Here is a 22,432-nt window from a genome sequence, read left to right as displayed (position 1 = left end):
CCAGAGGCTGGAAACCAGACCCCTTTCCCAGTTTGAAACTTGAGGCTTTTTTTTCTTCCCTCCAGTAGCCTTTCTTATGTTAGCAATGGCAAGCCTTCCTTCACTCATGCACTCTGCATACACTTGCCAGGGACCTACTGTGTGCTGGGCTGGGCTCAAGGAGCTGCGACACAGCGGCCCTGCCTTCAGGGAGCTCACATTCTAGCAGTTGCCCTGGTTTGCTCCGGACCATGGTGAATGCCTGGACCTCTGGCTTAGTTTTCTGGCCTCAGCTTCCCCACCTGTAACTGGATTAAAGGATGTCAGTAGCTGGCAAGGTGACAGAGGAGCGGACGGACGAAGAGTCCTGACTAGGAGACAGAGTCTTTGGCTACATTTCTGTTTTTTTTAAACTATCTGCAGTTAAAATAACTTAGCTTCCCTGGGTCTCATTTCCATCTTTTTTTTTTTTAATTTTATTTTTTAAAATTTATTTATTTATTTTTTAAATTTATTGGCTGCATTGGGTCTTCGTTGCTGCGCGCAGGCTTCTCATTGTGGTGGCTTCTCTTGTTGCGGAGCACGGGCTCTAGGTGTGCGGGCTTCAGTAGTTGTGGCTCGCGGGTTCTAGAGCACAGGCTCAGTAGTTGTGGCGCACGGGCTTAGTTGCTCCGCAGCATGTGGGATCTTCCCAGACCAGGGATCAAACCCGTGTCCCCTGCATTGGCAGGCGGATTCTTAACCAGGAAAGCCACCAGGGAAGCACACCATTTCCATCTTTAAAAGGTTGCTCTTGGGGATTCCTTAGCGGTCCAGTGATTAGGACTCCACACTTCCTGGCAGGTTCATCCATGAATTTATAGGAAAATAATACTTAATAAACATTTGAGTGTATATGTATAGATATATATAATTTATATATAATACCCAATACATATTTGTTTATAAATATTATATATACATATATGACCAAATATTTTAAAGGTTTTTATTGAAGTCAACATGCCACAGAAAAGTGTACTATCACTATCAAAAGAGAACAGCTCAAATGTGGCAACTAAAGATACCTGTATATCGTGTATTCAGCATCCAGCTCAAGAACAGAACAGGAACAGCCCCCCAGAAGTCCCCTCAGGCTCCCCTCTGATAACTATCCTTATCCTAGGATAACCACTATCCTTACTTCTAACAGCACAGATTAGTTCTGCCTGTTTTTTTTTTTTTTTTCCCCCCCCGGTATGCGGGCCTCTCCCGTTGCGGAGCGCAGGCTCCGGAAGCACAGGCTCAGCGGCCATGGCTCATGGGCCCAGCCGCTCAGCGGCATGTGGGATCTTCCCGGACCGGGGCACGAACCCGCGTCCCCTGCATTGGCAGGCGGACTCTCAACCACTGCGCCACCAGGGAAGCACCTGCCTGTTTTTGAACTTTATATAAATGGAAAGTCTTGTGAGATTCATCTATCTTCCTGCGCCTAATTGTACATTACTCATTCTCATTGCTGTATAATGTACCATTGTCAGAATATAACATTTTATCTATCTTTGCTATGGTTGATGGGCATTACGGGTAGTTCCCAGTTTTTTGGCTATTACAAATACTGCTGCCATGAATATTCTGGAACAAGTATTTTGTACACATTTCTGTTAAATTTCAGATTCACAGTGCATTCCTAGTTTCGGCTTTAGTAGACACCGCCAAACAGTCTTCCAAAGGGATTTGTAGCGATTTACACTTGTACTAGCAATAGATGAGAGGTTTAATATTGTAGTCAGTATGGATGTTGTCTCCTGTGTCATCTTAGCTAACATGTTCTTTATTCCTATTTTCACATATTTACAGGGTCTTCACACTTGTCATTTTAAATACATTTGTAGAGAGGTAACGTGATGATGGGGAGGGGATGGAGACTAGGGCATGGCAAGTATAGGGGGAAGATAATTTAAATACAGAGGCCCAGCAGATAATGAAAATCATTCAAGCAGCTAAGTGGAGACAGTGCCTGCCCTGGATGGACAGATGTTACTCAGAAGTAACTCACGTGAAAAGAGAGGCTCAAAATGAGCAAAACTTTTGACTTTTTAGAGAGAAGTCAAAAAGACAGATTTTTAAAATTTGGCAACTAATTCATAATTTTGGAAAACATCATACTAGCCAAACAAAACATGTCAGTGGGCCAGATGCTCAGCCCTTAAGTTTTCAGCCACTTGACTGGCCATAAGGGCCTGGCTTTCCGTAGAGGGGGTGGGGTTGAACTGTAGCAAGTCAACTCACTAGTTAGAGTTTAATTTCCTCTGTGGTCAAAAGGGGTAAAATGAAAACCTATCCTTCCGCATAATGATGGTCAATAAGATAATTCAGGAGCACTTTACAAAGTAAAGTATTCTCCCATCTCCTTAGTATGACTTCTGTTGTTATGCAAGGTCTCCCTCTACTTAAACCATTTGAGGAGTTTTCATATTCCTACGAGGCAATTCAAGGCTGGAGATTCCTACTATGCATACAAAGTTCTTTGACAATGGGATCCTGCTGGGCTGCAAGGGGTTAAAAGGAAATGGCCTATTAGGGTCTGGCTAATCCGAGAAGTCCAGGATTTCAAAAGTATCTAGAACAACACTAAAAGCCCAGAGGTCAAGGAATTAGGACGATTAACCCGACGAAGGCCAGTAGGATCCTCGAGTAATTGTGGAGCAGAACCTAGAACGGGGAATCAGCATCCCCCGTTACACTGGACTCAGGCCTTGGCGGAGCGCACAGAATACAACTCCGGGGCTGGTTGGACCAACACCCCTGGATACCCAGGTAAGGCGTGTCCTCACTGCGCCGTTAGTTGCCCGCTCGGAGTGAGGCACTGCCCACGGCGGAGTTCCTGTCCTGAGGATCAAGCTGGAGGAATGAACTGTCCGGGAGGCGAAGGCTGCGCCCACCCAGGGCCCACACTCCACGCGCCGGGGTAGTTCCTACAAGCGCCTCTTGCCCCGTCCGGGAGCGCGCTGACCCCATCGCGGTAAGTTGGACGCCCGTGCCTCCGCCCCCGCGCTCCGGACGCCCCCTCCTAACCGAGCTCCACGTGCAGCTCATTCCAGACTCCCAGACCTCGGCGGGACGCCCCCGCCCCCACCGCGGCGCGCAGTGCGCAGGCGCCTCCCTGTGGCTCTGGGCGGCGGGAGCGGGTTTGGCCGCGGCCGGAGACTGAAGCGAAGGCGGCGGTGGAGGAGGAGGAGGAGGAGGAGGAGGGGAGATGACGGTGGCGGCGAAGGCGATGGCGACGGCGACGCGGAGCACATGAGGCGGCGGCCGGCGGGACGGGCCGAGGCCCGGCGGAGGAGGCGGTTCCGGGGGACCCCGCCGGCAGGTGAGGGGCGGCCGCAGGGCCGGCTGAGAGGCGGCGGGCCAGGGGCGGGGCCGGAGGGGGTGGTGGGAGAACTTGTGGGGAGGCCGGAGAGGGGCAGGTGGGCCGGTGGAGAGTGCGGCGGGGGCAGGGGGGAGGGAGAGGATGCCACCGAGGGCTTCCCTCCGAGCCCGGAGGGGCGTCGCGACCCGCAACCCGCCGCTGCCCCCGGCGCGCCCTCCCGCTTTGTCCCCAGGCGCGCGGTTCCCAAATTGCGAGGGAAAACGGCTCGGGGGTGGGCCGGGGCCGCGGCGGCGGCGCCGGGTGGGCGGGGAGCCTGAAGGACCTGGGCTCGCACTTGGGCGGTGCTCGCAACTCCTCGGGCGGTTAGGGGCGCAGGGCCGCGCCGGGGCTCTTCGCGGGCTGGTCTTTGTCTCCTGATGCTCGGCTCCTGACATCTCTCCGGGCGGCGTGCGGTTCGTCTGGCTCTTTCCTCTAACATCCCTGCCGGGATTTATGTCTCCTTGAATGTTTGAGATTTAGTTCGCGGGCTGGCAGTGGGAGACGGGAAATGCAGTAGTCGCCTCTCGTTTAACACGTTTTCTTTACTTAAAATGATTTTTTTTTCCTCTCCGTGAAACTTTGGATAACTGGTGTGTTGTGGCTTTTTTTTTTTCCTTCTGTCTCCAGATTCAAAATTACGAGAAGGCGGTAACGCTGTGATTGTGGCCAGTTGTGTGGTTGGCGGCAGCCTTTGGAGCTTTGAGTTGAAAAGATTTACGTGATTGTGTGGTTTAGAATTGTTTGTTCTTTTTTTCTTTTTTTTTTTTTTTTGAGACTGTTTATAAGATTGGGATTACTGTTTCTTTGGGAAATGGGCGAGTTTGGTTTTTAGCATTTGAAGGAATTTTTGTTCGTTGAGAACCAGCAGTGGTAAAATTTCATTGTGCTCGAGTTTTATTTTGTTAGCATCGAGATTACTTTGTGGGATCGAATAAATCAAGTTAGAATAAGTTCTGGATAAGCGTTATCTTGTAGGCCTGATTAGTCTAAAATTATACGTTCATGTTGTGTTTACGTTCCAGTGAAAGTGCTGTAAAAATCAAACTATAAATGAAAGGGATTTTAATTCCCTGATAAACGGAATACATTAATATCTGTAGAAAAAAGGCTTCATAATGTAATTTAGGGATCAAATCTTTTACCCCCCAGGAAGAGGACTTAGGTATTTTTCAGAATAAGAATGCAGAAAAATAAACGTAACTGCAGAGCTTCTGACTAAAAGTATGTGAATTGTGATTACATTTGATGGGTTTTTTTGTGTGTTTTTTTTGTTTTATGTTTTGGATTTTAGCAGAGTTTTGTATATTGCAGTTGCTTTGGATTTCTTAAGTGCTGTGTAATGGCAGAATTAAAGAAACATGAACTGTTCTGGGTAAAAGGTAAAAAGCTCTGGTAAACCAATCTGTGTCTTAGTTTTCACCAGATCTTTGTGAGCAGGGTGTTGTAGGCAAAGGGCATTTTGAAGAGAATACATGGTAGTTATGTGAAAATTCTCCTTTTATTATTTGTCCTGATTTGTAATGGTTTGATACTATTTACTAATAATCTTAAATTGTTGTGCACTTTTCCAGAGCATTTCAAACATCCTTTCCAAAAGTCAACGCTTTTAGCTTCCTTTTAGGTTGTGTGACTTTTGAATCGGTTTTCTACTTGTGCTAGTAGCCACAATGCTCTTAAAAAGGTGCAAAGGACTCAGTAACTTTCTATTCAGTTCACGAAGGTTGAATTGAGTTTCAGTCTTTAATTGAAAGGATTTAAGAATTTCTCCCAGCTTTCTCCAGGTTATATCAACTAAACACGGATCACCTGCTTTGGCGGGGTGGTGGGGGGTAGTGGGAGGGAAGATAGATGTGTTTGGTTTTTTTAATTGTGGGAAAGTATATGTAACATAAAATTTACCATCTTAACCATTAAAAAAAAGAAAGGATTTAAGAAGTTAACATCTTCAACATAATAATCTTACTTATAAATGCCGCTGTCTCAATCATTTTTACTCTTATTTCGTATTTGTATAAATTAGCCAAAGTGAAAGGATTCAGGGTGGGTCTCTGATTAGCTACACCTTCCCTCACCTCTAGCTTCAGGCTTACCTATCAATTCATTAATTGGGATCCTAGAATACAAAACTTATAATTAAAATTCAGAGCATGACTTTCTTAAATACGTAGTTTGTTCCATGACTTATTCAGTGCAAAGTGATGAGTTCCCCAAAAACTGTTTTTTTTTAGTTCACATTTCAAAATAAATGAGGTGTTTTCCTTTTGTTTTGTTTTTAATATTAATCTTGACAGCTAAGTGCACCTGGAGGTATAATTACTTATTTCTGAACTTGTGCTTTTCTTGTGGGCGTAGAACATGTGTGGCTCCTATCCAAAATATCTAGTGAAAATTTAGGCAGAGAAAAGATGGGTTTTTTGTGTGTTTTTTTTTTCTTTTGTGGACCATTTCTTTGAGAACACATATAAGATAGATTTTAGCTATTATCATTAACCTGAAGCTTACACATAGAAAACAGTTATGAACTGTTAATATCAGCAAAGTGTCAACAATTGTTTTTCAAGCACACTACCGCAACTGATGAATTTAGTTTGTGTGGAAGTAAGGACCTATTTGGTTAAGTCTGAGCATTGCTGTTTTCTACAGCTCTCAAGAATGAAGGATCAGAGACTTCCTTGGTGGTCCAGTGGTTAAGACTCCGTGCTCCCAATGCAGTGGGCCCGGGTTCCATCCCTGATCGGGGAACTAGATCCCAAATTCCACAGCTGAAAAAGAGCCCGTGTGTCGCAACTAAGACCCGGAGCTGCCAAATAAATAAATAAATAAAATATTCAAACTTACTTAAAAGAAAAAAATGAACGAATGATCAGTCAGTACTGGTTGGCATAAGGTAATACATTCTTGAGTTTTGCAAGCATTGCAGTGGCTGACAGCACTTGGATTTATCATTCAGACCAGTGGAATGGGTTGCCCCATGTGGTTTTTTTCCTTAAGACAAGGATGAGATCTTTATTTCTGTGGAATGAGTAGAACTCAGTTAAAGCCTGTTCTATGACGCTATATTGCTGTAGCACTAGCACAGTTTGGACAAAAGTGTTCTGGTGGCCATTCATTCAGTGAACTGTTTTTTCCGTCAGGTACTTACGTTAAACACTGAACTGGGTTGAAGATTCAGTTCAAAGACGAATGTTATGTGGGCTTTGTTCTCAAAATGCTTACAGTTTAACATGGCAGTCCCAACCTTTTTGGCACCAGGGACTGGTTTCTTCGTGGAAGACAATTTTCCATGGATGGATGGACAAGGGTGGGGGTGGGGATGGTTTCGTGATGATTCAAGCGCGTTACATTTATTGTGCACTTTATTTCTATTATTATTACATTGTAATATATAATGAAATACACAACTCACCATAATGCTGACAGGAGACAGAGCTCAGGAGTTAATGTGAGCGATGGGGAGTGTCTGTAAATACAGATGAAGCTTCCCTCCCTTGTCTGCTGCTCATCTCCTGCTCTGCAGCCCAGTTACTAACAGGCCAGGGACAGGTATCAGTCCGTGGCCCAAGTGTTGGGGACCCCTGTTTTTTTTGTTGTTTGTTATTTTTGTTTTTTTTTGGCTGTGTTGGGTCTTTGTTGCTGCACGAGAACTTTCTCTAGTTGTGGTGAGTGGGAGCTACCCTTCGTTGCGGTGCTTGGGCTTCTCATTATGGTGGCTTCTCTTGTTGCGGAACATGGGCTCTAGGCGCACGGGCTTCAGTTGTTGTGGCTCGCGGGCTCTGTAGTTGTGGCGCGCGGGCTCAGTAGTTGTGGCACACAGGCTTAGTTGCTCTGCAGCATGTGGGATCTTCCCGGACCAGGGCTCGAACCCCTGTCCCCTGCATTGGCAGGCAGATTCTTAACCACTGTGCCACCAGGGAAGTCCAGATTTCAATTTGGGACCCCTGGTTTAACATGTTTAAAAGGTTTAGCAGTCTGGAAATTATCTAAAATCTTTGAAAGAAAAGAAATGTATAGGATTTTGGGGTTTTCATTTTTTCTCTACAGAAGTGGAATAAACTCCACATCCCTATTTTCAACTAATCTCTTAATTGTATTTAAGTCTCAAATAGTTAGAAAAGTTTTCATCTACATCTTGGAAGGATTTATCAGTTTTGATGGAATTTATTATTACTTAACTGAGTTACAGCATTCCTTTGGGGAATGTTCAGAGTAAAGTGGATCTAGACTTTTGTCTATTTTTAGGGAATTCCCTTTGACTCATTCTTGGACCTCGGATTCCTATCTAGAGTAGGTGTTTATTTGGGTTCGAATTTTCCCTCCTCGATCTCTGGCTATTCCTTCAGGTCCCCTCCACCCCCAACCAGATCTTTAATTGATGGTCTTTCTCAGGTCTTGGTCCTTAGTCTTCCTCCCTTCTCACTCTAATCTTATCCATTCTGTGGTTTCAGTTCCCATGTATATTTTGAATACAACCATTTTTTAATCTGTAGTTCAGACCCCTTTTCTGATCCAAGCTGCCTGCTCAATCAACAACTCCACTTAGATACTCAGAGGTATTTTTAATTGAGTTGCCCAGACTGAGCTCTTGATCTTGGCTCCAAACCTAGACCTTCTTCACTGTACTCAGTTTCATTAAGTGGCTCTATCAACAACTTACTGAGGCCAGATTCTTGCAGTTTCTCTTCACTCTAGTCTCCCCATCCTATAGTCTAGGCCACCTTTTCCCAAGACGATTTTAAAAAAAAAATAAATTTATTTGTTTATTTAGTTTTGGCTGTGTTGGGTCTTTGTTGCTGTGTGCGGGCTTTCTCTAGTTGTGGCGAGTGGGGGCTACACTTCGTTGCTGTGTGTGAATTTCTCACTGTGGTGGCTTCCCTTGTTGTGGAGCACGGGTTGTGGAACACGGGCTCTAGAGCTCAGGCTCAGTAGTTGTGGCGCACGGGCAGAGTTGCTCCGCGGCATGTGGGATCTTCCTGGACCAGGGCTGGAACCCATGTCCCTTGCATGGGCAAGCGGATTCTTAACCACTGCGCCCCCAGGGAAGTTCCGACAATTATTATAGTCAATTTAGTTTAATTAATTTATTTAAATATTTATTTATTTGGCTGCATTGGGTCTTAGTTGGGGCATGCAGGAACCTTCATTGAAGCACGCGGGCTTTTCTCTAGCACGAGGGCTCTCTAGTCGTGTTGTGCAGGCTCCAGAGTGCGTGGGCTTAGTTGCCCTAAGGCACGCGGGATCTTAGTTCCCCGGCCAGGGACTCTCAACTACTGGACCACCAGGGAAGTCCGCATTATAGGTCAATTTTAAATGGTCCTTCCTGGGCTTCCCTGGTGGCGCAGTGGTTGAGAGTCCGCCTGCCGATGCAGGGGACACGGGTTCGTGCCCCGGTCTGGGAAGATCCCACATGCCGCGGAGCGGCTGGGCCCGTGAGCCATGGCCGCTGAGCCTGCGCGTCCGGAGCCTGTGCTCCGCAATGGGAGAGGCCACAACAGTGAGAGGCCCGCGTATCACAAAAAAAAAAAAAAAAAAAGGTCCTTCCTCATTCACTCTTGTTTCAGGAAAAAAACAGAACAAAACAATATTATCAGTACAGTTGAAGTCTTGTCTGTTTCCCTACCTGATTGCACCCCCGCACCCCAGACAACCACCGTTGTAGGCATCCTTCCCAGAGGTAATAACCAACTTGAATTTATTATTCCCTTGCATTTCTTTATACTCTTACTATGTATTATATACGCCTAAGCAATATACCCTCTTGTACTCTTCTCAGAGCAGCTAAAATTATCTTTTAAAAAAATTTAATCGAGTCACTTACCTGAAAACTTCTGTTGTTTTCCCGTCACTCTTCATTTAACATGATGTGATCTGGCCTTGCTTGCTTCTCGAGCATCAAGCATCGTTTCTTTTTACTTGCTTTCTTGCTATATATGGTCTAGCCATACTGATCTTTTTAATTTTTTCCCCTATTCCCTGAAGGTTCAAAGCTCACCCAACAGTCTTTGTTCATGCTGTAGCTAATTCCCTTTGCCTGGAAGGCAGCTCTTCATTCTTCAGAATTTGCTTAAATATCACTTCTGAAGAAAAACCTTCTCTGATTATTCTCCTATATTAGATTAGGGACTCCTATAATACACTCTTTTTTTTTTTTTTTTTTTCATACACTCTTATAGCACCCTGCACTTCCCTTCTGTAGGATAGATCACAGTTTTAATTAATTATTTCTATAATACCTGTGTCACCATTAGACTATACTTCGCCTCCACCCCTCTGTGCCCCCCTCCCCGCAAGCTGTGGCTGGAGGGATTTTAGTTCCCTGACCAGGGATTGAATCCTGGACCCGGCAGTGAAAGTGCCGAGTCCTAACCACTGGACCACCAGGGAATTCCCAGACTATATATTCCATAAGGATGGCCAGTATCCCTAGCACCTGGCTCATAGTTCACTTAGGTATTCAGCAATTATTTGGATGTTTACTAATTTCTTTTTTATTTGTAGTTATTGATGATAATGAAGTAACTTCTGACAAAGCTTTTGTTCTAACTAGAAGCCTTATTATTGTATTTTGTTTTTTGTATTTTTGGTCTTACATGCCGATACAGTGCTAGGTCTTCAGTAAATACTTACTGATGTGAACTTACTGGTAGCCATGGCCTGATCAGTCTTCAGCAGTTTTTTTTTTTTTTTAACTTTATATTTTATATTGGAGTATAGCTGATTAACAATGTTGTGATAGTTTCAGGTGCACAGCAAAGGGACTCAGCCATACATATACATGTATCCATTCTCCCCCAAACTCCTCTCCCATCCAGGCTGCCACATAACATTGAGTAGAGTTCCCTGTGCTACACAGTAGGACCTTGTTGGTTATCCATTTTAAATATAGCAGTGTGTACATGTAGATCCCAAACTCCCTAACTATCCCTTCCCCCCATCCTTCCCCTCTGGTAACCATAAGTTCATTTTCTAAGTCTGTGAGTCTGTTTCTGTTCTGTAAATAAGTTCATTTGTATCATTTCTTTTTAGATTCCGCATATAAGGGATATGATATTTCTCTTTCTCTGTCTGACTTACCTCACTCAGTATGACAATCTCTAGGTCAATCCATGTTGCTGCACTGCAAGGCTTATGGGATCTTAGTTCCCTGACAGGGGATTGAACCCGGGCCCTCGGCAGTTAGAGTGCGGAGTCCTAACTCGCTGGACCACCAGGGAATTCGCTTCAGCAGTTTCAATAGACCAAAAATACAATGATCACTTATGGTGTGGTATACACAGTGGAGACTCTTATCTCCCTGGAAGATAATCACAGCTAGGCTTAGGCAGGCTATCAGATGAAATAAAGAAATTGAAATTTAGTTTTTTTCTTTGACATTCTGTACCTAATTCTAATTTTAATTTCTCCCCATTTGGTGGGCCAAGAGTCAGTATAATTAATGTCCCAAGAAACCTGGCTATATTATGCAGTTATATACATTAAGGCTGACATTGACAGTTTGAGTATTTCACTTCACTGACAAAAAATTTTTTTTGAAATAGGTATACATAATACAAAATCAAAGGTATGAAAGGATGTACAGTGAAAAATAAGTCTGGGGCTTCCCTGGTGGCGCAGTGGGTGGGAATCCGCCTGCCAATGCAGGGGACACGGGTTCAAGTCCTGGTCCGGGAAGATCCCACGTGCCGTGAGCAGCTAGGCCCGTGAACCACAGCTACTGAGCCTGCATGCCACAACTACTGAAGCCCGTGCTCCTAGAGCCCATGCTCTGCAACAAGAGAATCCACTGCAATGAGAAGCCCACACACCGCAACGAAGAGTAGCCCCTGCTCACCACAACTAGAGAAAGCCCATGGGCAGCAATGAAGACCCAATGCGCCAAAAACAAACAAATAAATAAATGTTTTTTAAAAAAATAAGTCTTCCTTTATTCTCTTCTCAGTCACTCAGTTTTCTTTTCTCTGCTGAAGCAATTACTGTTTGCTTTTTTTGTGACTTCTTCTAGAGATATCCATATATTCAGTATCCCCCCCCACGTACATAAATGGTAGCATACTCTACACACTGTTCTGTACCCTGCATTTTCATTAATATATCTTAGTTTGTTTCATATCATTGTAGATAGAGCTGACTCTTTTTTTTTTTTTGACTACTAGATGTGCTGTAATTTGTTTACCCAGTCCCTTACTGATAGACTTTAAATTGTTTACAGCCCATTATCAGCAGTACTGCAGTGAATATTCTTGTACATTATTTTGTATGTCTGAACATTTCATTAGATAAATGTTGAGCACTGGAATTGCTGGATCAAAATACATCTGCATTTTCAATTTTGATGGATATTTTCACATTGTCTTTTATAGAAGCTTACCATTTTACCCCATCACTTCCAGTAGAGCACAAAGAATGCCTCTTTATATATACACCCTTCCTTCTCGCTGATCTGTTATCAATTTAAAAATTTTTTCCAATTGGATAAATGAAAAAGTAGTATATTAGTGTAGTTTTTTTTTTTTTCTTTCTTTCTTTTTTATGGTACGCGGGCCTCTCACTGTTGTGGCCTCTCCCGTCGCGGAGCGCAGGCTCGGTGGCCGCGGCTCACGGGCCCAGCCGCTGCGCGGCATGTGGGATCTTCCCGGACCGGGGCATGAACCCATGTCCCCTGCATTGGTAGGCGGATTCTCAACCACTGCGCCACCAGGGAAGCCCATGGTGTAGTTTTAATTTGTAAATCTTTAATTACGAGTGATATTGAATATCTTTTCATACTATATTATTAAAAGCCATTTATATTTTTCTGAGAACTCTCTCTTCATGACACATTTTAAAAAATTGAAGTATAGTTGAGGACCTTGTTGTTTATCTGTTTTATATATGATAGTTTATACCTGCTAATCTGAAACTCTTAGTTTATCCCTCCCCCTTCCCCTTTGGTAACCATAAGTTTGTTTTCTGTGTCTGCATTGCACATTTCTGTTGAGTGTTTTTTTGTTTTTGTTTTGTTTAACAATGATCTGCTGGAGCGCTTTATGTGTTAAGAGAACAGCCGTTTATTCTAAGAATTGCAAATAATTTTAAGCTTTTAGTGTATCTTTTGAGTTGTTTATGGTATTTTTTTTGCTTTCTAGAAATTATATTTTGTATAATTGAATTTGTCATTTCTTTCATTTGACCTCTAGGTTTTGTGTCATTTTAGAAAAGTTTTCACTACTCAGATTAAGAAAAAATGTTCATGTTTCATCTAACTTTTATTGTATTGTTTTTAATTTAAAATCTTTGATCCATCTGGAATTTAAAGGTCCAACTTTAATTTTTTTCTAGATAGCTACCCATGGTAGTTCAATATCATCTATTGAATATTCTATCTTTTTTCCATTAGTTTGAAATGCCACCTTTATCATACATTAAATTCTCAGATGTATTTGATCTTCTGGACTTTCTATTCTGTTCCAGTTAGTTCATCATTTTGCCAGTTCCACATTTTAAAATTATTACAACTTTATAATATATATCAAGAGAAGCTTGTATGCCCTCATTTCTCTTTCTGAAATTTCCCAACCATTCTTACTATTTAATTTTACACATTAAATTTAGAATTGGTTTGTCTGGTTCCAAAGAAATCCTATTGGCATTTTTAGAAATCAAGATTGCATTAAATGTAGATTAATTTAGGAAGAAGTAATATTTTTATGATGGCTATTATATCCAAGAACACAGAATGCTTTAAGTCTTTAGCGTATTTTACGCATTTAAGTCTTTTGTGTTCCTTGGTAGTATTTTCCTGGGTATTATGTTTCTTGTGAGGCTTATTCCTAAGTTTTTTTTTCATCTATTGCTGTTTTAGATGGAATCTTTTCTTTAGTTATATTACTTGTATACCACTGTCAGTGTTTTCAGCGACCTTCTGTTTGGTCTTTAAATAAAATTAAATACTAAATCTACATGGTATAGGAAAACAATCAGTAGGTCTTGAGTTGTATTCTAGGCTTTACAGCTAATTAGTTGTGTGATCTTAAGCAAGTCATCATGATTTTTAGTATTCTCGTCAGTAAAATAAGGATATTAATCTCATACTATGGTGTCAGACAATGGGCCACTGCAGAATAGTTTCTAACATCTTTTCTAGACAAAAAATCCAGGATGAACTAATATTCTAGAAAAGTGATTCTAACTTTGAATTTTGAAACTGAGAGCAAGCACTTAACTAGGAGCCAAGAGATTCTAACAGGCACTTCAGGAATAAATATTTCTTTCCACTTTTTCATTTGTGAGATAAGTGGAGAATATCAGATTAGATTATTATTAAGGTCCCTTCTACTAACAGTTGATGAAAATCAACTCAGGCAGAGTACTATTCATAAAACAACCAACAAATTATGTGGAATTCAGAACTCTAGGGACAGGAAAGAAGCAAAATAAGAGCAGTGAAATTAAACAATAATAAGATGTCAAATTTTCAAAAAGGCACTTCCCAAACAGTCATCCCAGAAAATCTGGGACTAGAGCTAAATGCAATAAGATTGGTAACTCAGCACATGTTGAACAAAAATCAGACACAAGTGTATTCTTTATGAGTCTGATACAAGAGAGTCCATTCTGTGATTCCATTATGTAAAGTTCAAGGACAGTTTAAACTAGTGGATCTCAATGTGGTATAATATTGTTCCCCAAATTTGGCAGTATCTGGAGACATCTTTGGTTGTCACAACTGGAAGAGGCCAGGGATGCTGCAAAACATTCTACAATGCATAGGACAGTCTCCCACAGCAAAGAATTATCCAACATGTCAATAGTGATGGTTGCCCTTGGGTAGGAAGGGGCATAACTGTGGCTCTGGGTGGCTGGTAATGCTTTGCTCTTGATTTCAGTGCTAGTTACATGGATATGTGAAAATTCATTGAGCTGCACACTTTTTGTGCACCTTTCTGTAGGTATTTTATACTTCAGTCAAAAAGTTACCCGTAGGTATTTTATACTTCAGTCAAAAAGTTACCCCAGGGACTTCCCTGGTGGCACAGTGGTTAAGAATCCGCCTGCCAATGCAGGAGACATGGGTTCAATCCCTGGTCCGGGAAGATCCCACATGCCGCAGAGCAGCTAAGCCCATGCACCACAACTACTGAAGCCCGCGCGCCTAGAGCCCGTGCTCCACAACAAGAGAAGCCACTGCAATGAGAAGCCCGTGCACCGCAACAAGAGAAAGTCCACATGCAGCAACGAAGACCCAACACAGGAAAAAAAAAAAGAAAGAAAGAAAAAGAAAAAAATTATCCCCAAATCAGGCTTCACATAAAAATCCAGGTTGAAGACTTATTTTGAAAGATATGACAGTCTGGTGACAACAACAGCTGTAGCAAATAGTCCGCAGCCCCTCTTTAGTTGGTGCCTGTGTTGTCCAGGCCCCATTTTTCTGTTTCAGTTCCTTGTGTCACTTACTGGTGCCTAGACATTGAGAAAATGTCTTAAATGGCTTTTTTGATGTATGATTCACACTGTACAGTTCACCTTTTTAAAGTGTACAATTCAATGTTTTTAGTATATCCACCAGGTTGTGTAGCCATCACCTCAGTTTAATTTTACAATTTTTTCATTCCCCCCAAAAGAAACCCTGTACCTATTATCAGTCATTCCCTACTCTTCTCCATTATTCTCAGTCCTAGGCAACCACTGATCTACTTTTTGTTTCTATATAGTTGTAGACATTTGGATTTTGTGATCTGTTATAAAACAAGATTTACAGTGGTTGTACAGTATTTCCTCATAGAGATATCATAAATTATGTAAAATTTTTCTTTTATTGGGCATTCATTTAATATATTTATTTTATAAATAAATATATTTATATTTTATTGGGCATTCATTTAAGATAAATTACTAGATGTGGTGTTACTGATCAAAGGACATAAAGCATTTTAAAGTTTCTGATAAATATTACCATAATGCCTTCCAGAAAGATTGTATCGGACCATCCTCACCATCACTGTATGCTAATGTTTTTTGCAAATTTTGTGTTGTGACCCTAGTCATATTGGTAATGTTATATGTTTATTCTTTAAATTTTTTCTTAGACATGTCATTTTCCTAGACTGATGTCCTTTTGATTTGACTTAAGCTGTTTTGGACGAGTGTACCAATACTGTCCTTTTTTACATGAAGACAGTACCACTTAACGATGCACTGTGAATGAACACATTATCCCAGGTTCCCCATACTTCTCCAGCTGGTTCCTGAAGGTTCTTACATTCAAATAGAATGGCTTTTTGCCAGCATAGATTGACACTTCAACCCACAATGGTGTATTTTGTTTCCTTGTTAGTTAATGGAGCCAAGATTTCAAACTACTTTCTCTCCTTTATTTTATAATTTGATTTACAACAAATTTTGTGTTTCTCAAATATTGTCCATAGCCAAGAACTCTTTTGAAAAACAAGTTGTTTTCATGTTTATAATACATAGATTACTGTTTGTAATACATAGATTAAGGCTGCCATAGTGCTTTTGCTTAGAAATTGTCACTAGCTAGTTATTAAACATCTATTATCACTCATGCAGAATTAACTTCCACTTAAAACGTTCCAGTTAAACAAAACTTCATTGTAAACCCTTTAATTGATTCTTTGTCTCTGCACATAAAGCAGTCTCATTCAGGAATGTGAGTCACTAGCACGATTCTTAGTGGATCGCGCTCGGCTCATAATCTGGGATGCCCAGATAGTTAATACTGTAGAATCATGGTGAGTCAATATTGAAATTTTTAAATTTAGTCCAACCACAGATTTTCTGGGATGACTGTTTGGGAAGTGCCTTTTTGAAAATTTGACATCTTATTATTGTTTAATTTCACTGCTCTTACTTTGCTTCTTTCCTGTCCCTAGAGTTCTGAATTCCACATAATTTGTTGGTTGTTTTATGAATAGTACTCTGCCTGAGTTGATTTTCATCAACTGTTAGTAGAAGGGACCTTAATAATAATCTAATCTGATATTCTCCACTTATCTCACAAATGAAAAAGTGGAAAGAAATATTTATTCCTGAAGTGCCTGTTAGAATCTCTTGGCTCCTAGTTAAGTGCTTGCTCTCAGTTTCAAAACTCAAAGTTAGAATCACTTTTCTAGAATATTAGTTCATCCTGGATTTTTTGTTTAGAAAAGAAATTAAGGTTTTTAAATATGGTCTACCTATTATAGATTTTGGGGTTAAAAATTTTTTTTTAATTAGAAGCAGATTAAAACTTGGCTCTGACCCATTTGGACTCAGTTGCTGAATTTATAAAACATTTAGAATAGCACTACTTATTTAAAATTTTTAAATTTCCTGGTTATTTTAGTTTAGTGAGCATTAAAAAATTGACAAGGGGGCGCTTCCCTGGTGGCGCAGTGGTTGAGAATCTGCCTGCCTATGCAGGGGACACAGGTTTGAGCCCTGATCTGGGAAGATCCCACATGCCATGGAGCAACTGGGCCCGTGAGCCACAGCTACTGAGCCTGCGCTTCTGGAGCCTGTGCTCCACAACAAGAGAGGCCACGACAGTGAGAGGCCTGCACACTGCAATGAAGAGTGGCCCCCGCTTGCCACAACTAGAGAAAGCCCTCGCACAGAAACGAAGACCCAACACAGCCAAAAATAAATAAATAAATGTATTTATTTATTTAAAAAAAATTGACAAGGGACAAGTTACACGCTTTTTTAGTTGTTGATCTGAAACCCTTGGGAGCTTTTTTTTAAAACATGAGTCTATGAGAAACTTTTCCAAAGATATATATGAAAGAGATATTTTTGGATTAGCGGTGTTTTTGTGGCCAACATTATAGTAAAGAGATTGTAATGGAAAAAATGAATCAGATAAACTGGAAAATAAAGCATTTCCCTGTAGAGTCACTGTGCTATAAAATATGTTTAAACTTTAACAGATGATTCCAGTTACTTCCTCGTCTTCTGTTGCATAGCTTATATAACATTAAATACTTCTTGAATACAACTGTAGTTTTAAGTGCTTGTAATTTCCTATAAACTACTGTATTGCAAGCTTCTTGATGGTAGGTGAATACCAATTGCATGAATGGAGTTACTCTAAAACTTCTTTACTTTTTCATTGTGGTAAAATATACATAACAAAGTTTACCATTTTAACCATTTTTTAAGTGTATAGGTCTGTGGCATTAAGTACATTGTTTACATTGTGCAAACATCATCACCATCTATCTCCAGAACTTTATCTTCCCAATTGAAACTCTTTACCCATTAAACGCTAACTTCCCATTCCTCCCAGCCCCTGGCAATCACCATTCTGCTTTCTCTCTATGAATTTTATTCTAGGGCCCTCATATACGTGGAAACGTAATATTTGTCCTTTTGTGACTGACTTCTTGCACTTAGCATACTGTCTCCAAGGTTCATCAGCATTGTAGAATGTGTCAGAATTTCATTCCTTTTAAGGCTGAATAACATTGTGGATATATACCATATTTTATTTATCTGTCAGTGCACACTTGGGTTGCTTCCACCTTTCGGCTGTTGTAAATAATGTGCTCTGAACATGGGTGTACAAATATCTGTTGGTGTCCCTGCTTTCATTTCTTTTAGGTATACATCCTGAAGTAGAATTGCTGGATCATATGATAATTCTATAGTTAATATTTTGAGAAAATCATAAGCATACCATTTTCTACAGCGGCTGCATCATTTTACATTCCCACCAGCAATGCACAACGATTCCAGTTTCTCCATAACTTTTTTAGCACTTGTTTCTTTTCTTTTTTGTTTATTTTCTTTTAATAGTAGTCATCCTTTTGAGTATGAAATGATATCTCACTGTTCATTATTTGTCTCATTTGCATTTCCCTAATGATTAATGATCATCTAAAACTTCTTATAGTTTAAACACAGATTGACCCAAGCCTTGTTTCTTGAAAAATGCATTAAAATCATTGGTGAGGGAGTGAGGAAACCAGTATTCTCATATTCTCAGTAGTGGAAATATAAATAGGTACCGGCTTTTTGCAGGGGTGATTTGGTAATACATATTAAAAGCCTTAGAATTTTTGGAGAGATAGTGCATAAAGAAGCTGATCTTTTCTTAATAACACACACACACAATTTTTTCACAGTTTGTACAACTATTGACCCAGCAATTTTAGAAAAATTTATCCTAAATCTATAACTGGGGATGTGTACAAAGTTATAAGTATTGTAATAAATCATTGTAAACAACTTAAATGTCTAACCATCGAAGATTTGTTAAATTCTGGTTCAGTAGGCCTGAGAGTGGGAATTGGGTAAGTAGGACCTAGGAATCAGCATTTTAGACATGTACTCTGGATAATTCTGATGAAGGTGGTCTGTGGACCACATTTGAGGAACATTTACTCATCATTACTTACATGCTTTAATTTCAGGTTCCATGGTGTACTAAGGCCCTCTGCAAACTGGTCTTTGACTTCCCTGTTCAGCCTTCTCTACAACTACTTCCCAAACATCCTCCATCATGTTCCAGTCTAAGAGCCTTCTTGTGCAACTTTTCACTCACACCATTTTCTCCATCTGCCTTGCCTCTACTTCCCACCCCAGCTCTGCCTGGTGAAACCATACCCATTCTTCAGAGACCCACTTGTCTTCTGCAGTAAGCTTATACTTTTTTTTTTTTTCTGGCTTCATTGAGGTATAATGGACAGCTTATACTTCTTAGTTTATAGGAATTGTCTCTTTTCCTTCTCTGAGTATTTTCACATTTTGTACTTCTATACCATTCATTGTATTCTGCCCTGAAATGATTGTATTAGTGAACATATTTTATATTTTCTACCTCCTATAAATTCATTTAGATCTTCTTAAATATAGCACACATTTATTGAGTTATTTTTGTATCCTGAGAGCTCAGAGAATTTTAAAAAACATGGACTTTCCCCTCAAGGAACTCATATTCCAGCAGAAGAAACTGATAGCACTAACCTCAGTTTAATAGATTAAGTCTTGATATTTGTGGAATGAAAAATTATTATGGACTTTCTGAGGAGATTAAGTGAGGAGGTCAAGAAAACTTGAAGTGACCTTTGAGGTAGAACCTAAAGGATAAAAATTTTTCCAAGTAGGAAATTGTGGAAAGACCATATAAAGAGGAAAATCAATGAGCAGAGATTCAAATTTATTAAATCACTCGGTTAATAGTTGTTCCAAGTGCCAGGGATACAAGAACAAAGTCCTCGTTTAAATTCTATTGGGGTGACAGATAATGAACAAATTAACAAATAAAAAGTGTTTTAGGTAGTGTTGAGTGCTCTGAAGGAAAAAGGCAGGGTAAGGGTGTAGAGAGTGATGGAAGAATGTCATTGTAGGAAAGTGGTCCGGGAAGTCCTCACCACAGGAGGTGACATCTGAAGAGAAGCATAAATTGAAGTGAGGGAATAAACTGTGAGGATGTCCAAGGGAAGTGGGTTTAATGGAAGGAAACAGCAAATGCATATGTGAAAATGTATAGTGTAAGCCGATGAAAAATGTACAGGGTGGTATTTAAATTTGGGATTAAACAGAAATTAAGATGAACTCTTTTTTTTTTTTTTTTAAATTTGGCCGTGCAGCGCAGCTTGCAGGATCTTAGTTCCCCTGACCAGGGACTGAACCTGCACCCTTGGCAGTAAAAGTGCTGAGTCCTAACCACTGGACCTCCAGGGAATTCATTACCAAGATGATCTTTTTATAAAACATTTAATTTCTGAAAAATATGTAAGTTATTTTTAACTTTAAAAAGTTTACAAAAGGATTTCTTTAAAATCTCAAGCAGAATTTATTCTGTAGGGCGTGGAATGCTTTTAGCGGTGTTTTCTTTAAAAAGGCAACTTATTAATTTAGTTAAAAAAAAATAAGACAATGTGAAAAGATATATAATCAGAGACTTCCCTGGTGGTCCATTGGTTAAGACTTGCGCTCCCAGTGCAGGGAGCCCAGGTTCGGTGCCTGGTCAGGGAACTAGATCCCGAGTGCCATAACTAAGACCTGGAGCAGCCAAATAAATTAATTAAGTAGATATATAATCAAAGTCTTGATCCTACCCCATCCTCCTTAGTCTCCTCCCCCACCTTTATTAGTTTTCTAAAAAAATGTATCCTTGTGTTTATAGAAATATAAGCAAAAACACAGATTGATATTTTTTCTCCTTATGTAAAAGGCATACATATATATACACACTTCCTTGCTGTTTTCACTAATTAAATGTTTTGAATATCTTTAAAAAATTAATTTATTTTGGGCTGTGTTCGGTCTTCGTTGCTGCATGTGGGCTTTCTCTAGTTGTGGCGAGTGGGGGCCACTCTTCGTTGTGGTGCATGGGCTTCTCATTGCAGTGGCTTCTCTGGTTGCGGAGCATGGGCTCTAGGTGCGCAGGTTTCAGTAGTTGTGGCGCGCAGGCTCAGTAGTTGTGGTGCACGGGCTTAGTTGCTCTGGCATGTGGTATCTTCCTGGACCAGTACTCGAACCCGTGTCCTCTGCATTGGCAGGCGGATTCTTAACCCCTGTGCCACCAGGGAAGCCCTTGAATATCTTTCTATACAAGGAGAGCATTCCTCGTTATTTTTTACAGCCACGTGGTGTTCTGTTGTGTAAGTAGACCATAGTGCATTTAACCATTCCCTTGACAGTGGACATTTGAGTTATATAAAAACAGTGTTATAGTTTGATCATTCCCAAAAGTGAGATCACTGGGTTAAAGGATATCGATGCATTTGTAATATTGTTAGATATTATCAAATTGCCACCAGAGGTTGTACCATTCCCATCGGCGATATGTGAGAATGTCTGTTTTTCCATAGCCTCTCCAACTTTTGGATTTTTGCCAATGTCATAGGAGAAGAATTGTATCTTAGAGTAGTTTATTATTATTATTGTTTGAGTAGTTTATTATTGAGATATAATTTACATGTGCTAAAATTTGTCCTTTTAAAGTGTACAGTTCAGTGGTTTTAGTATACTCAAAAGGTTGTGTAACCACCACCACTGTCTAATTCCAAACATTTTCGTTATCCCCCCAAGATACCCAGTATCCATTAACAGTCATAGTCCATTTCCCATAGCCCCTGACAACCACTAATCTGTCTCTACTGATTTGCCTATTCTGGACATTTCATATAAATGGAATCATACAATAGGTGGCTTGTGTGTCTGACTTCTTTCACTTAGCATTATGTTTTCAAGGTTCATCCATGTTGTGCATTTTTTTAAAGGGGAATTTGTGTTTTTCTTTCTGTGGAATGTATGTTTTGAACTCTTTATATATTAGAAATTAGCTCTTTGCTTATAAAAGAGTTACTGAAACCTTTTTCCCCAGTTCATTGTTTTTATTTTCTTTTTAAAAAATTTTTATTTATTTTTTGCTGCGTTGGGTCTTCATTGCTGTGCACGGGCTGTCTCTAGTTGCGGTGAGTGGGGGCTAATCTTCGTTGCGGGGCACAGTCTATAGGCACACAGGCTTCAGTAGTTGTGGCTTGCGGGCTCAGTAGTTCTGGCTCGCAGGCTTAGTTGCTCTGTGGCATGTGGGATCTTCCTGGACCAGGGATTGAACCTGGTCCCCTGCATTGGCAGGCAGATTCTTAACCACTGCGCCACCTGGGAAGTTCCCATTGTTTTTCAGTATTGCTTAGGTTGTTTTTTCTTTTAACTGTGGAGACACTTTTAATTTTTGTTCTCAGATTCATCTTTTCTTTTATCCAGAGCTATAACAGATATCAACTATGTTTTATTCTAATACTTTAAAAAGTCCATCTTTGCCCCAGTGGTTTGAGGAGTCACCTCCATTAGTGGTTTTTCAGCAAAGGAGTAACACAGATCCATTTTAGAGAGAGAATTCTAGTAGAGATGCAGGAAACAGGCTGAAGAAGGGAGAAAGTGGTGGGTATTTGTTTTTAACCTTTCAGGGTTTTGGTGGGGTTTTTCTTCTAGGATTTTTTAATGCATAAATTTTACTCATTTTCCAAAATTAGGATAATTCTGTTCCGTAGCCTATATTTTTCAGTTAATACATCAGGAGCATTTTTCTAAATGTTTGAATTAATTTATTGAACAGATTTTTTTTTTTTTTTT

At 40.5% G+C, this 22,432-nt stretch overlaps 1 protein-coding gene across 16 annotated transcripts in view; it reads left to right on the top strand.

Moving 5' to 3' along the window:
• Positions 1-3,173: 3,173 nt before the first annotated feature.
• Positions 3,174-22,432, top strand: part of GJC1 (gap junction protein gamma 1) — a 52,148-nt gene continuing 32,889 nt past the window's right edge. For 7 of the 16 annotated variants that reach the window (XR_010838388.1, XR_010838384.1, XR_010838383.1 and 4 more), the window contains exon 1: positions 3,241-3,331. Coding sequence is in view for 1 of the 16 variants with exons in the window: in XM_059048842.2 (XP_058904825.1) it covers positions 3,262-3,331 (70 nt within the window). In the remaining 15 variants the exon portion in view is untranslated. Of the gene's footprint in view, positions 3,332-3,693; positions 3,784-18,759; positions 18,984-22,432 lie in introns of those variants that run through there. The other 9 variants (XR_010838393.1, XR_010838395.1, XR_010838391.1 and 6 more) reach the window with 6 other exon arrangements.

Source organism: Kogia breviceps, chromosome 19 (genome assembly GCF_026419965.1).
Source record: "Kogia breviceps isolate mKogBre1 chromosome 19, mKogBre1 haplotype 1, whole genome shotgun sequence".
Taxonomy (NCBI): domain Eukaryota; kingdom Metazoa; phylum Chordata; class Mammalia; order Artiodactyla; family Physeteridae; genus Kogia; species Kogia breviceps.
This window is presented reverse-complemented; position numbering and strand designations above follow the sequence as displayed.